The sequence below is a fragment of the Lonchura striata genome, chromosome 5 (genome assembly GCF_050655825.1).
Source record: "Lonchura striata isolate lonStrDom1 chromosome 5, ASM5065582v1, whole genome shotgun sequence".
NCBI lineage: Eukaryota > Metazoa > Chordata > Aves > Passeriformes > Estrildidae > Lonchura > Lonchura striata.
The window spans coordinates 70,473,968-70,487,385 of record NC_140707.1 but is presented as its reverse complement, the minus strand read 5'-3'; the positions used below and the strand labels follow the sequence as shown (position 1 = coordinate 70,487,385).

Here is a 13,418-nt window from a genome sequence, read left to right as displayed (position 1 = left end):
TTGTATTGCAGGCATGCACATTACCACTAAAGGAGAATTTCCAAAGAAATTCAGGGTCCGTTTATGGGACTGACACTTCTTTCCTTCTTCAGTTTTCAGACTTCAATAAGTGAAGTCCAAGTTGTCCAACCTCCTCAAAGCATCACGAGCTCTGAGGTCAGCTCAGGCTGCTCAGGGCTTTGTCCAGTCTGGGCTTGAACCCTTCAAGGGCTGAGACTGCACAACCATCACACTTCACTGAGTCAAATCTGAGCACAAGCACATAGAATTGTGCTCTTTATTACATTTATTTCATTTGTAGGACCAGTATGCAAGTAGCAGGACCATGGGGATTGTTCCTCTAGGTCTATTCCCTGGAGTATCTCTGAAACTTTTTGTGTCAGTGTGCTGGCAGAAATGTAACTACATCAGCTGGAGGCTCTCCTGGGAAGTGGAAGGAGGCACCAGATCAGTGTTTCCTTTTCCCTTTGTGGTGAGATATTTCAAGCAATTACATTTGTTGGATTATACCTGCTCTGAGTGTGGGCTGGACCAGCTGATCTTGGAAGTCCTTCCAGCCACAGTTATTGACTGATTCAGCATCTCTGCATCTTTTCCCATTATTTCTCTTAATGGCTGTTCTTTGTTTTCCCCACTGCAGCTCTCTTCCAATGGGGAAGCACCTTAAGAGCCCATTTACCCTCTTAATTGCTTTCCATGCTTTGAAAAATGCATTTCTTTGCCTGGTGAATCCATTAGTGGCAGAACTGAGTACCAGTGGTGGCCACGTGCATTGTGCAGATGGAAAATTTGGGAGCAGGAGGGAGTGTTTCCTCCTCTCAGTTTTGCCCTGCTGCCTTTTAGTGTGCTGTGCCACTGCTTGTGCTTATTTTTATGTCATCCTGCTGCAGGCCAGCAAGGCTGAGACAGCTGCAGCTCTGCACCAGCTCCAGGACAAGGAGAAGATGCTCACAGCCATGAAGGAGGAGGCAGCTGTTGCAAAGGAGAAGTGCAAGCAGCTCTCCCAGGTAAATACTGAGGTGTTCATGGCTTTAGAGAGGAGCAGGGCTTTGGAGGACTAGCAGCCAGCAAATGCTAGTTCACTGAGCTAAGCCAAAAGGTGCAATATTTTTACTGAAAAAGTTTGCCAAGATGCTATGTTTGGCTTTACAATGTATTTATGCAGTTGCTTTCCAGTAGTTTTTCCAGGGAGTTCAATTTACTGAGACTTTTAAGCTGAGCCTGTTTTTATTTTCAAATGGTCACTTTTAAAAGCTCTTTATTCACCACTGTGAGACTGCTCTATGGATGCAAATATGAAATGTCTTTCCTGCATCACAGTTTTAATTTGGTCCATAGTGCAGCATTCACATGCCTGTGTGCTTCTAGGCACAGTAATCATTGGTTTCCTTCAAGAAGGAAAATACAGACAGTGCAGACTGCCTGCTTAGCCCCCTGGAGGTGCAGCTCTGATTGCTTTGGACTTAGAGACATGATGCTGATGCATCACTGTCAAAACTAGTTTATTAAAATTTACTCTTTTATGCATGTTTTAGAGGAAAACAGTCACAGTAGACCAAATAATGAGGCAGATATGAGAATTTTGGAGTCTTGGGAGAAAGATTTATGTGTTTTGGCTGGTCTGGAAGCACATGAGCATTAGACTCAGGAAGCCACATTGTGGGACATAATTTGGGCACAGAAAGCTGGGTGGCCAAAGGTGGGAGCAGAGTGGCCAGAGGATGCAGGAGTTGGGAGAAGAGAGAGGAAGAAGGGAGTGGGTGTTGTGTGAGCTCCTGGCAGGACACAGGTGTTTACAGGTGGGATCAAGAGGTTTGGGATAGTCAGTGTCTAACTAGAGAGAGAAGAGCTTGTGATGTGTTTGGAGGGAAAAAAGAAACTGGCTCAGGACTGCAGAATGAAATTGGAGAGAGTGATCTGCTGCTGAAGGAGCAGAGGGAATGGATGAAGGAATCTGAGTGTGGGAAATGCAGATGTGTTTGGGGAAAAAACAACTGCAAGGTGGTGCTTGTAAAGGAGAGGCAGGAGCTGTAGAGAGGTAGGGAGTCATTGGGGGATGGGTTCCCATCTGAACTGGGGAAGGGAAAAACTGGGAGAAAATGGATAAAAGCAAAGTTGCTGCAATGCTGAAGTATCAGGACAAACAAGGGATAAAGCTCAGCTTGACTGATAAAAGCTCTTATCTTCCAGTTAATGTGTTTCTCTGAAAGCACTGTCAAAAGCTAAAGGTGCTTTAAGGTGCAGAATGATTCCTGCAGGGATCTTGATAAAGATGATACCTGGGGAGGATAAATCAGAGCAAGAGCTGAGTACCTCAAGACTCAGAGCTATTTGGCAAAACACAAACTAGGAAAAAGTTAAATCTTCCCAGGATCTCTGGTTCTACCCTGACAGGGTAGCTGGGTTACTGAGGACTGCAAGTGAATTGTGGGATTGGTGTAGGGATAAAGGAGGCTGCAGTGTGTCCTGGTGCCCTTCTTTTAGTTGCATCTTAGTTAAAAAAGTGGAGGAAGATTTGTTTCAAGCTGTCTGTATTGTATTTGCAGAAGCGACATAAAATTTGGAGTTTGATCTACAAGAGAGTATAGCTTTTATTTAAACTAAAAGGTGAAAAAGACTATAATTACTCCAAAGAGATGGAGGGTGTTCAGGCTAATAATTTAGAGCATTTAAATTGTGTCAGGACTCCCTGGCAGTGTTAGGAGTTTTGTGGCTGAAAACACCTGAAGCTGGGGTGGTACAAATTGCTATTTGTGTGATGAGAGCTGCTGAAAGCTGCACTTAATGGTTTTGCTTACTACAGCAAGTGCATTTATATTGCAGAGAAGCAGCTCTGTGGATTTCTCAGGTGTCTGGGTTGAATTACTGGCTAATAAAAGATTAAAAAGCAATGTGTATTTTCATCTGAAAGCTATACTATGGCATCATGCTGGTGGGATTCAGGGCTTCTCTGGCCTTTGTAGTGCACTAATAGCCCATCTCCTGTGGCAAAGCTCCTGGCTTTGCAACCTGCTACAATGCAATTATTTTGCTCTAAAGTGCTCTATTTTGCCATGGTGCTTTACCTGTGTTCTTCATTTTGCTAAACTTGGGATGAAAGTCTAAGCTTTGTCTTCTGTGATATCTGTGATTTTAGTTGTTAGGACTCTGTGATTTGGCCAGACTAATAATAAGACTAATAAGACTCCCATCTCTTGTGAGACAGCACAAGATCAGTGTTTAAATTGGCAGACTTTTTAATAAACATGAGATTTATGACGGTACAGGATCAGTGTAAGGTTTTGAATGCTGGTCTGATTCTGTAGATTTGCTGAACAAAGATTTAATGCTGACTTTGTGGAGGTTGTGAGTTCGATCTTCACACCATTAAATGTTGGTTTTTGGCTTCTTTTTTCTCTTGTTGAGGCTAGGATTGAAGGTACTTCAGATGATAGTTTGCATTCAGATTTAGGTGTTTATTATTTCTTATTTATGTTACCATTTCACAGGTAGTGAATTCTACAGTTCTTCACTAACTAGGTATAAAATGGTTATCAATCAACCTTTTGCTATAAGGTTTTTGAAGGCTAAACTGTCTAATTAAGAAATGACACTTAAATTATTTTCACTTTTAATCTAATAACTAATCATTCAAAGTCCACAAAGTCCGCAGACTTTTCTGTCCAATTACAAAATACCACTCAAACCCCTGAAGAAGGAAGAAGGTAAGGAAGGAGGACTAGCTTCTGCCTTAAAACTTCTATTTTGCTCTGTGTATATATTACTATATTCTAAAACTCTAAACTCTTAAATTTTCCACCCTTTGGCATTACACACTTCTAATCAACTACATACATACAACTACATAATCCCAGTGCTATCAATCAATTTTGGAAGCCTCAGGTGAAATTTTGAAATGTTCTCCTGGGAGTCAGCGTCTGTCAGCTCAGAAAGTCTAAAATTCTCAGCATCCATAACTCCAACAACTTCGGTTTGATGCACACTTGCTGCATTTTTAGTGATCTTAAAGACTCTTAGCCTTTAGAAAGCAGCAGTGGGTGAGTTGTTTTCCCTTTTCCTGTCACTTCCCACCCCAGGAGCTGGTGGCAGAGAAGGAGAGGAATGGTTTGCTCACGGCCAAGATGCGCGAGCGAATCAACGCGCTGGAGAAGGAGCACGGCACCTTCCAGAGCAAAATCCACGTCAGCTACCAAGAGTCTCAGCAGATGAAGATCAAGGTAAATGCTTTGCCAAAACTGCTGGAGTTGATGCACAACTGCTGAGAAATCACTGCAAAACTTTGTGGGAGCTTCCTGGTTTGAAAGAAAAGGAGTTCTCACAGCTGGCCTTTGAGATGTGTAAAGCCCAGTGCTGGCCAAGCAGCTGGTCCCTGATCTAGTTCCTTTTCCTTCCTGGTGTTCTGCTGAAATGTTATTCAATTAAAGTGTAAAGTCTAATTGAAATACTCAGCTTAAGGGAGCCACTAACGCTGATGATCATTTACCAGCAGATAAATGTCTCTAAGATTATAGTACAGAGTGACAGCATAGCATAATACACATGAAATATCAATGCCTGAGGGAGTGCTTTGCTGGAAATATTTCAGGAGCAGCCATTTGTATTTTTTTAAGACCCTTGTTACTTTCTATTTTAGTTGCTTAATGGAGTGACTTTAGAAAGGTTTGTTTAATCCGATTTAAAAGTTTAACTTAGATTTTTCTAAGGAAAATGGCCTATCTTATATTTAGATTTCATTTTAGTCATTCTTTCCTGTATGTATGGATGTCATAGCATTAAGCCCAACACGTGAACTTCCCAACTTCAAAATTGTATCTTCTGTCATGGCCCTTTGGAGAACAGCATCTCTACAGTTTTGGAGCTGAGGAAACTTCCTTGAAACCTGTGTAGATAACTGGACAAGGAGAGGGTCTTGCTGCTGGCTGGGGAAAGGGGAAGGAGACCTGGGCACACCAGGGAGACTTTAGCAAGTGCTGCTGTCCCAGGCTGTGCTGGAGAAAGGAAATGCAAAAGGTCCAGTCCTCTGGTCCTGCTCCCTCTGCTGATGTGCTGCAGCATGGCAGAGGAGCTGAAAATAGTCACAGCTTCCAGCTGGGTGGGATTTGTGACCCTGCTTCTTTGGGATTTTGTTGGCATTAAAAAACAAAACAGGCAAGGAAAAGAACTACCCAATAAATGACCAAGGTCCAGCTTGTGTTGTTTGGGGCAGAACTGGAGGTGGCAGCCCTGCAAGGGACTGCTCGCTGCTGCTGAGTTGTCATGCAAACATTTATTTGGATTTTCTAGTGTGAGAAAGGCTCACTGATGAATCATCCACTTGATGAAACTGGGTTTTGGAATGGTGTCAGCCATATCTACAGACTGGCACTGATAAAGGAAGAGTATTGTGTGTGCTCAAGGATTTTCAGAGCAGACTTTTGGGCTCCAAGACCAGCTTTGCTGTATTTGCATATGCAGAGTCCATTTTTTCTCTTTAAATCCTGTCTTTTGACTTTGTTCACACCATTCTGAACCTTGGGTTATCAGAGTTTATTTCTGCCTCAGCTTTGGAACCTTGCTGAAAATCAGAATATTAGATGAGGACTAGCCTTTTGGCAGCTTGCATGCTGTAATCTGTGTATTGTTATTTTTTTGTTACTTTTCCTGGTTTGTTGAAAGGAACAGCAAACAAGGATTGTCTAATGATAATTCACAGCACACTTGTTTTATTTCCCTTTGGAAAAGTAATATATTGGTATCCAGTTATTGATAAATATCTCAGGTTATGTAGCTGAGCAATTGGTATTCTGAGTAGCACTTATGTAGCCTTTTAAACCATAAAAAAGGTTGCCTTGATAAATAGGTTGATGCACTGATATAAAAGGAAACCTGTGCTTTGATTTGAGCACAAGGGTCTCAGTAGCACAGTTTAATTTAAAAACTGGTGTGTGAGGCAGAAACAAAGCTCCCCCCTCTCCCAAAAAATCCACTTAGTTTGATTTACTGAAATTATTGTTATATCTTACCTACTCCTACAAGCTGTTTTTTTTTTATTTTTATTTTTATTGCTCCTTAGCCTAATCTTTTACAGAATTGATCTTTCTTTCCCCATCAGTTCCAGCAGCTCCGTGAGCAGATGGAGGCAGAAATAAGCCACCTGAAGCAGGAAAATGGTATCCTGAGAGATGCTGTCAGCACTTCCACCAATCAAATGGAGAGCAAGTATGTTGGCAGCTATTTGGAACTCTGTGTGTTTTTGAGCCTCCCCTGAAGAGTTGTTCTGGCTTCTGCTTCTTTTGTTTCCAAGTCCTTGGCTGTCTCTGAATTAGTAGTTAAGTTGGGAACACAAATATTTTGGGCTGGACAGGTAGCTGGTGGTGTTTGCATTGGGCCAGAGCTTTCAGAATAAATAATTGCCTTTTTTCAACTTGAAGCCTGAGCTTTTAGGCTGTGCTGCTGAGGCTTTAAGAGAAAGAAGTGCAGCAGTGCTCAGGCGCCTCTGGTGTTTTTGGCAGGGTGTGTATCCTTCCCCTGGGGCTTTAGGAGAGCTGCTGGTTGTGGCCTCTTGGGAGAACAGCAGCTCTAAACTTACATATCAATACCCTGCAGTTACTGATGCTGCTGGGGTGGCACTTGGATTTATTTGCTGGTGTTGCAAATGTTTGGAGAAACAAAAATTATATTTTAGGAATTATAACTTGGGCTGCCCCTGAGCTGGCAGGGAGGATTTTGTGTATTGTGCAGGTAAAAGCTGAGCACCCTGGTTAAGGGGTGTAGAAGACAAAACTGACACAATATCCTGTCTCAGATATTTATTACTGAATGTCAAGTGCTTAGAGAAGAGTGTGGAACCTTCATTTTATGGGTCCTGTTCATTTAAACAAAGCATTATTATCTTTCAGACAGTTATCCTGAAAAGGCTTTAATTCAAGCAGACTTGAGTTAAAAATGAAATGCTTTTTACTTGCTTAGGCACAAAGGGCAGCCTCAAAATTCTTCCCTTGGGCTGAACAAATGCATCTTCTCTCCCAGCTGAGAAAGTGCATCAGATACCTCCATAAGTTAATAGTCAGGTCAAGGCCAAGAGGCAACAAATATTCTGAAGAAATGTGTGCAGTTAGTAGTCCAGGAGGAATAGTCCTCAGCAGGCCTGGGATCAATAATCCTTTATGGGAAGAGGAAAATAATGTGAATTTCCATGTGAGACCTTTCCTTACTGAGCCTCTTTAGTTGACATCAGCGTGCCCAAATCTTGCCAGTCTGCTTCCAGACCTCTTCCAGGAGCTGCTGCTTGTGGCTTGTTGCTGACCTTTAGTTCCTGACCCTGGCTTGTGGCTACTGACTTGTGCTGATGACCAGGAGAGATGGTTCTGCTGCTGTGGCCAGGACTACCTGACCTTCATCCCATTCCTGGCATAAAACAGTTTTAGAGAGGGGAAAACACCCCAAACCCACCCTTTGGTTGCAAATACAGGATTTGGTGTTGACATTTGAATAGCAAACCCCTACAGTAAAAATGTGGTGACCCCGGATGGGGGAAGAAATGATGATGTCAGGCTCCAAATCATAAGGATTTGCTTTATTAAAACTATACTATATCACATTAATATACTATTTAAAGAGATACTATACTATTTTATATACTTCTTACTTCCCTAACAAACTTGTGACTCTCTGCTGAGAGCCTGAGCCACAGCTGGATCCCATTGGTCACTGACCCCAAACAACCTTCACTAGAATCCAACCCAGCCATCACTGCAGGTAAACAATCTCCACACCACATTCCACATGGGGAAAACAAAGGAGCAGAGATAAAGATTGCTTCCTCTTCTTCTCTCTGCGCTTCTCTAGAAATCCTGAGAGACAGAATGATGTGAATGTCACAAACCCCCGTGGCAATGTTTGTTTGTTTGCAGGCAGTCGGCAGAGCTGAACAAGCTGCGCCAGGACTACGCCAGGCTGATGAACGAGCTGGGGGAGAAGAGCAGCAAACTGCAGCAAGAGGAGCTCCAGAAGAAGAATGCAGAGCAGGCAGTGGCTCAGCTCAAGGTGCCTGGGGTTTGCCCTGCCTGGCAGGTTGTGCTCAGGGTTTTATCTGAGCTGGGATGTGAGGCGGCTGGGAATTGCTTGAGCTGCTCGTTTCAGATGGGCTCAGCCAGCCTAGGGGTTTATTTAATGGTTTTGTTCAGTGCACTGGGTTTTGAGTGATTATAGACTTCCTGTGAAGTGAAACTTACCTTCCAGGTAAATATATTTTCAACATCACCAGTTAAGCTTTTTATTTTGCTTTCTGTAAGAGTACAATTCCAACAAGAGTTGGTACTGCAGAGCCATTCATCTAGATGGCACTGTCCTTGTGTGGTTTTTATTTGAAGCTGCATGCTTTTGCTTAAATGTATTCTAAAATAAATATACTTTTTAAAGAGTTAAATTAATTTGACTCTTAATTTTAATATAAATAAAAGAAAAAATTATAATAAATATACTTTTTAAAGAGTTAAAATGTAAGTGGGCAGGCTTATGGATAAATCTGTTTCTTTGGAAGAAAAATTATTTTGCCTTTTTTTTAATAGGAGAAAGTGTTTTCAGAATGTCAATCCAGAGCTCATGATTTCTTTAATATTTGCAATTAAATCTTATGTACCAGAAGCTCTCCCTGCCTTTTGCCCTGGCAGGTGGAGAATTGGTATCCAGAGTTGAGATGTTTTAATTACTGAATGCAGATTTATGTGATGCTTGGTTGGTCTGGCTTCTGGTGTTAATTCTGAACTATCAGGCCAAAGATGCTACATTTTCATATTACAGAAACCATTCTTTTAAGAGCCTATAATGAAATCCTGTTCACAATTTGCCTTTCAAATTAATAGGCTAAACTAGTCTAGGAGGAGGATTACAGAACACTCTGTCTCTCTGATGTGCCCTAATGGAAACAAGAAACAATTTCACTTCATTGCCATATGTTTTGGGACTAGCACTGAGGAGATGCACTCTGAGTGCTTCAAAAAGAAATTAAGGGTAAAGAAATTAATTAAAGTTCTTCTCATCAACTCTTTCTTCAATGTGAAGGTCCAGCAGCAGGAAGCAGAGAGAAGATGGGAAGAAATCCAGGCTTATCTCAGGAAAAGAACAGCAGAACATGAAGCAGCACAGCAAGGCACGTATCACAAAATTCACAAATAATGTTTAGTGCAATGAACTGGCTGTTGCCATTTGTGAAAAAAAAAAAAAAGGGGCATTATTGAGTAAATGTCTTAAGTAAAGCTCAGGTGAAGTCAGCCCTGCTTCAGCACCCCTGGGGGAAAGTGTTTTGGGATCCCAGGTAGCCTGAATGCTGGTGGGGGAGCTGAACCTTGTTGGACTGAGGCTCCTGATCAGCCTCCTCATTTACAGTGAAAATTATTTCCCTCAAAGTTAAATATTGACTTCTGAATTAAAATCCTGACATTTCTGCTACAGATATGCAGAATAAGCTTGTGGCCAAAGACAATGAAATCCAGAGCTTGCACAGTAAACTTACTGATACAATGGTGTCAAAACAGCAGCTGGAGCAGAGGATGCTGCAGTTATTGGAGGCTGAGCAAAAGAGAGCTACTGAGGAGGACTCCATGCAAATGCAGGTGCAGGTAGTATTCCTCAAGTGTTTTAAGGGTTTGGGGTTTTCCCTTTCACTTTGTGTCTGTGGAAGCACAGAAATATCCCTGAAATGCTGCTTTAATGAAGCTTTCCCACTGAATAAAGGATGAAAAAAACCCTGCTTATGGAGTGAGACCTTGTGTGTGGGACCACCTCACACCTTGAGAAGCACTTGGGGCAAGTCAGGAAATGGTGCTGACCCCATTTGCCAAGCTGTGAAATGATCCCTGGTGTGGGGAGCACCCTGGGAGAGCAGCCATGAACCTTTGGTGTTTGTGTGATCTCCTTCCTCCTGGTATCAGGTGGTGAGAGGCAGCATGGACATAACCTTTGAGGGCTTCAGGGAAACCAAATGGATTATGGTGCAGCAGGGAATGTTTTTCCTTGATACAGAACAGTTCTGGTGCTTCCACTCCCAACTGGCTGGTTGTAGTGGGGAGAAAAAAACAGCATCTTTTTCTAAAGTGTCTGATATGTAAATGCTGAACTGTTCTTACTAACATAATCATGGCTAAAAGCTAATCCTAGCAAAAGTGGAATAGCTGCAGATCTCAGCCTGCTTTTCTTTCTGTGCTCTCTTACAAGGAGCTGATAGAGCAGAATGATGCTTTGAATGCTCAGCTTCAGAAGTTTCATTCACAAATGGCAGCCCAGGTACAGCATGTTCTCAGACCTTCTTTTATAGTCATGACTTGTGAACTTTCATTAAAAGTAAGGCTTTTTGTAGCTGGGTGTTGGATGTAATGCTGAAAGCAGAGATTTGTTAGCATCCTCTTTTCTAATGTTCCTTAAACTGTTTTAAAACTTAAAGCTTAGTTTTTAGAGGGGAAAAAATCCACTTATTTCCTTCCATAGTGGCTTTCATTTAGAACTAAAGGGTGTAGTACCTTTTTCAGTGTTTTTTGTCCAGTAGCTTTGCATGTCTACAATTCTGTCTTGTGGTTCTTTTGGTCTTTTTGTAGTCCTCCTGTGAACCACCTGATTGTGCTTTTTCCCTTGTGATAGCTCCTGTATCAAGCTGTCTGTTCATTTTAGTGCTGATTTCTGTGCAGAAGCAAAAGAAAAAAAAAAAATCACACCAAAACCCCACCAAACCTGCACAATGCCTTTCTGTTATTTTAATCTCTAAAATTTTGGTTTGACTAGTTTATTTGAGACATTATTTCTGTTGTAAACACTGTGTAAAGCCTCAGGATAAATGGAGTTGCCTCCACATAGAGGAAGGTCACAGAAATCAGCTCAGAAAAGCTTTGGGGGCACAAGTGGAGGCTGTTCCTATGCAGTTGGATGCTGCCTTCTTTTAATCATGGATGTGCTTGATGGAATTTGATTAAATTCAACATCAGGCTGAAAATCTGGCTTTCCTTGAAGTGCTTTAACCCATTGGGTGGGGAGAGTAGTGAGGGAAGAGCCACTGTAGATTTCCAGCATCTTCATGGCCTGCTCCTCTCATCCCTTTAAGGGCTTTGGCAATACATTCTTAGGGAGATTTGACTTTTTAGCTCTTGAGTTACACAGGGAGGGTTCTGGAGGTGTGTGCTTTCCCCAGGTAGCCTCACCTGGCCATGAAAATTCAGGGGTGTTTTCCCACCATGGACAGTGGGGGTGAAAATAACACTTTGGAGAAGGGAGTTGGGGCTGTACCCTGCTCTGGATATCAGGGGTGATGAAACTCCTTTAGCTGTTAAGAGGGACTGGAATTGTGAACATGGAAGTTCTGCCACAGTCTGCAGAGGTCCCTTGAGGCCTTCAAGACCAGTGTGGTAGGTCTCTCTTGCCCTGTTGTGTGTGACAACCTAGGGACAGGATTTTTCCAGAGGGAAAGATGCCACTTGCTGAATTTTTGGTGCTGTTTCTGCTCATAACACAACTCCTGATTCACTTTGCAGGTTTTTTTTTTAAAGAATTCTTCATTTGTGAGGGTTTTTTTTTGTAGTTGTTTGGTTGGTTTTTTGTTTATTTGTTCGATTTTTTTTTTTTTTAATTTGAGTGGTTTGTCAGCAGACTATCCCATAAAGCACTCAGTTCCTGGAAGGGAAGTGCTAGTGAGCCCCATGGCTTGTTTGAATCTAGTGAAGGACAAATAATAGGGGTCTTTTTTCCCTTCATGTTGCATCAGGCCAGAGGGGAAGGGCCATTGCTATGTGCTGGTATTCCTTCAATGTTCCTCAGCCAGGAAATAGTTGGAAGCATCCTGTGCCAGTTGAAAATAACCAGACAAATGCTATTCCTGGCTCAGTGTAGATGGGGATTCTTTGACTTGCTTTACTTCCAGTTATTTGTTTTTATTTTTTTTTTTCCTCTTGCAGACCTCTGCTTCAGTCCTGGCAGAAGAACTTCACAAAGTGTGAGCATCCACTTCCTCTGGGATTTGGGAGGTGTTGCTGGCTTTCAGTGCCTGCCACCTTCCCTCCACTCACGTGCAGAGCGTATGGGAGGGACTGCTGAAGGAGATGTTGCTGTCTGTGCTTTTAACTCCTCATGAGATCAGCTTGGGAGCTGGGAAGCAGATTTCCCTTCCATGTCTGGCCTCAGGTTTGGAGTTTTACTGTAGTTCTGAGCTCCAGAGAAAGCAGCATCTCCTCTGTTGTTTATCCCTGCCTGTGTGCAGGGTCAGTGCAGCGTGCAGGAATGTGCGTGACCGTGAGAATTGTTATTATTTGGGTTGTGGGGCTGTGCCAGGAGGCTTCTCCCTCTGGGAGATGGGGTGCTGGTTGTGTTTCAGAGCTAGGGAATGTCTCATAAAATTTTTGGCAAGCAGACAGCATTTAAAATGGAAAAGCTTTTGGACCCAAAGTGTACAGTCAGCAGGATTTGGAGTAGGAGCTGGACTAAAGGGCTAGGGTGTATTTTGGGTTTAGCCTGATGCTTCCTGCACCACTTCCATCCACATCTTCTGTGCTGATCTGTCACTGTTTCCCCCTTGTGCAGGATTGCAGAGAAGGACAAACAGATCAAGCAGATGGAGGACTCATTAGGCAGTGAACGTGCCAGCAAGGAGGAAGAGCTCAAGGTACAATAAAATCTTGTGCAAATGCCAGCTGATCTGGCTGCATGTACAAAATGAAGCCCCCAAGGCTGCTGTCTTTGGGTCTAGAAACAGCCTTTTCAGCTACAGGTCTGCTCTGCTAGGCAAGGCCAATGCTAGATGCTGGGAAAGCTGTTGATAAGGAAACTTGAGGATTTTCCTTCAAAAAATTCCCTGAAACTTCATCCTGGAGAGTAAAAGACTATCTGTGTATGAACTGCAAATACATTTATTTTATTCCTTCCTTCAGGTCTTACAGAATATGAACCTCTCCCTGAAATCAGAAGTACAGAAGTTACAGGCTCTGACAAATGAACAGGTGAAACAGTTGTTTTGGTTTTCCTTCCTTCCCACTACCTGTTCTGTCATAAATGCAAATGCAGATTTGTTGGCTTTAAGCAAGCTCTGCTTAAGCACATTAATGGTGTGAGGCTTCCGGATTGGGCTAATATCTGATTCCCTGGAGTTCTTAGAGCTAGTGGGAGGCCTAATTCTTCCCCCTCCTTCACCAGCAAAGTCTTGTATTTGGATATCCAAGTTACTGAAGCATTTTGCTTGGTTGGTTTAGATTTTCAGGCATACAGAGTGCAGGACTCAACTTCACAGGAGTTGAGCAGAGCTCTCTGTGAAGATGCAGGCCTGGCATTTGAATACAAAATTCATAACATTCCCCCCAAAAAAAACCCCAAACCCCACAGCTCCGCCTGCCTCACCAAAGAGATGTTTTTAGAGCTAAACAAAGTGCTGTCCCTGTGTAGCTGTTGTGTGGCCTGTTCATTAC

At 42.6% G+C, this 13,418-nt stretch overlaps 1 protein-coding gene across 21 annotated transcripts in view; it reads left to right on the top strand.

Annotated features, from left to right (window-relative positions):
* KTN1 (kinectin 1) overlaps positions 1 to 13,418 on the top strand; it is a 77,452-nt gene that overhangs the window by 31,604 nt on the left and 32,430 nt on the right. For 17 of the 21 annotated variants that reach the window (XM_021534636.4, XM_077783900.2, XM_077783899.2 and 14 more), the window contains exons 6-15: positions 891 to 1,007; positions 4,077 to 4,217; positions 6,092 to 6,198; positions 7,893 to 8,025; positions 9,043 to 9,130; positions 9,433 to 9,599; positions 10,195 to 10,263; positions 11,919 to 11,956; positions 12,541 to 12,622; positions 12,888 to 12,956. In XM_021534636.4, coding sequence (XP_021390311.2) covers positions 891 to 1,007; positions 4,077 to 4,217; positions 6,092 to 6,198; positions 7,893 to 8,025; positions 9,043 to 9,130; positions 9,433 to 9,599; positions 10,195 to 10,263; positions 11,919 to 11,956; positions 12,541 to 12,622; positions 12,888 to 12,956 — 1,011 coding nt within the window. The remainder of the gene's footprint in view (positions 1 to 890; positions 1,008 to 4,076; positions 4,218 to 6,091; positions 6,199 to 7,892; positions 8,026 to 9,042; positions 9,131 to 9,432; positions 9,600 to 10,194; positions 10,264 to 11,918; positions 11,957 to 12,540; positions 12,623 to 12,887; positions 12,957 to 13,418) is intronic. The other 4 variants (XM_085580997.1, XM_085580994.1, XM_085580988.1 and 1 more) reach the window with 1 other exon arrangement.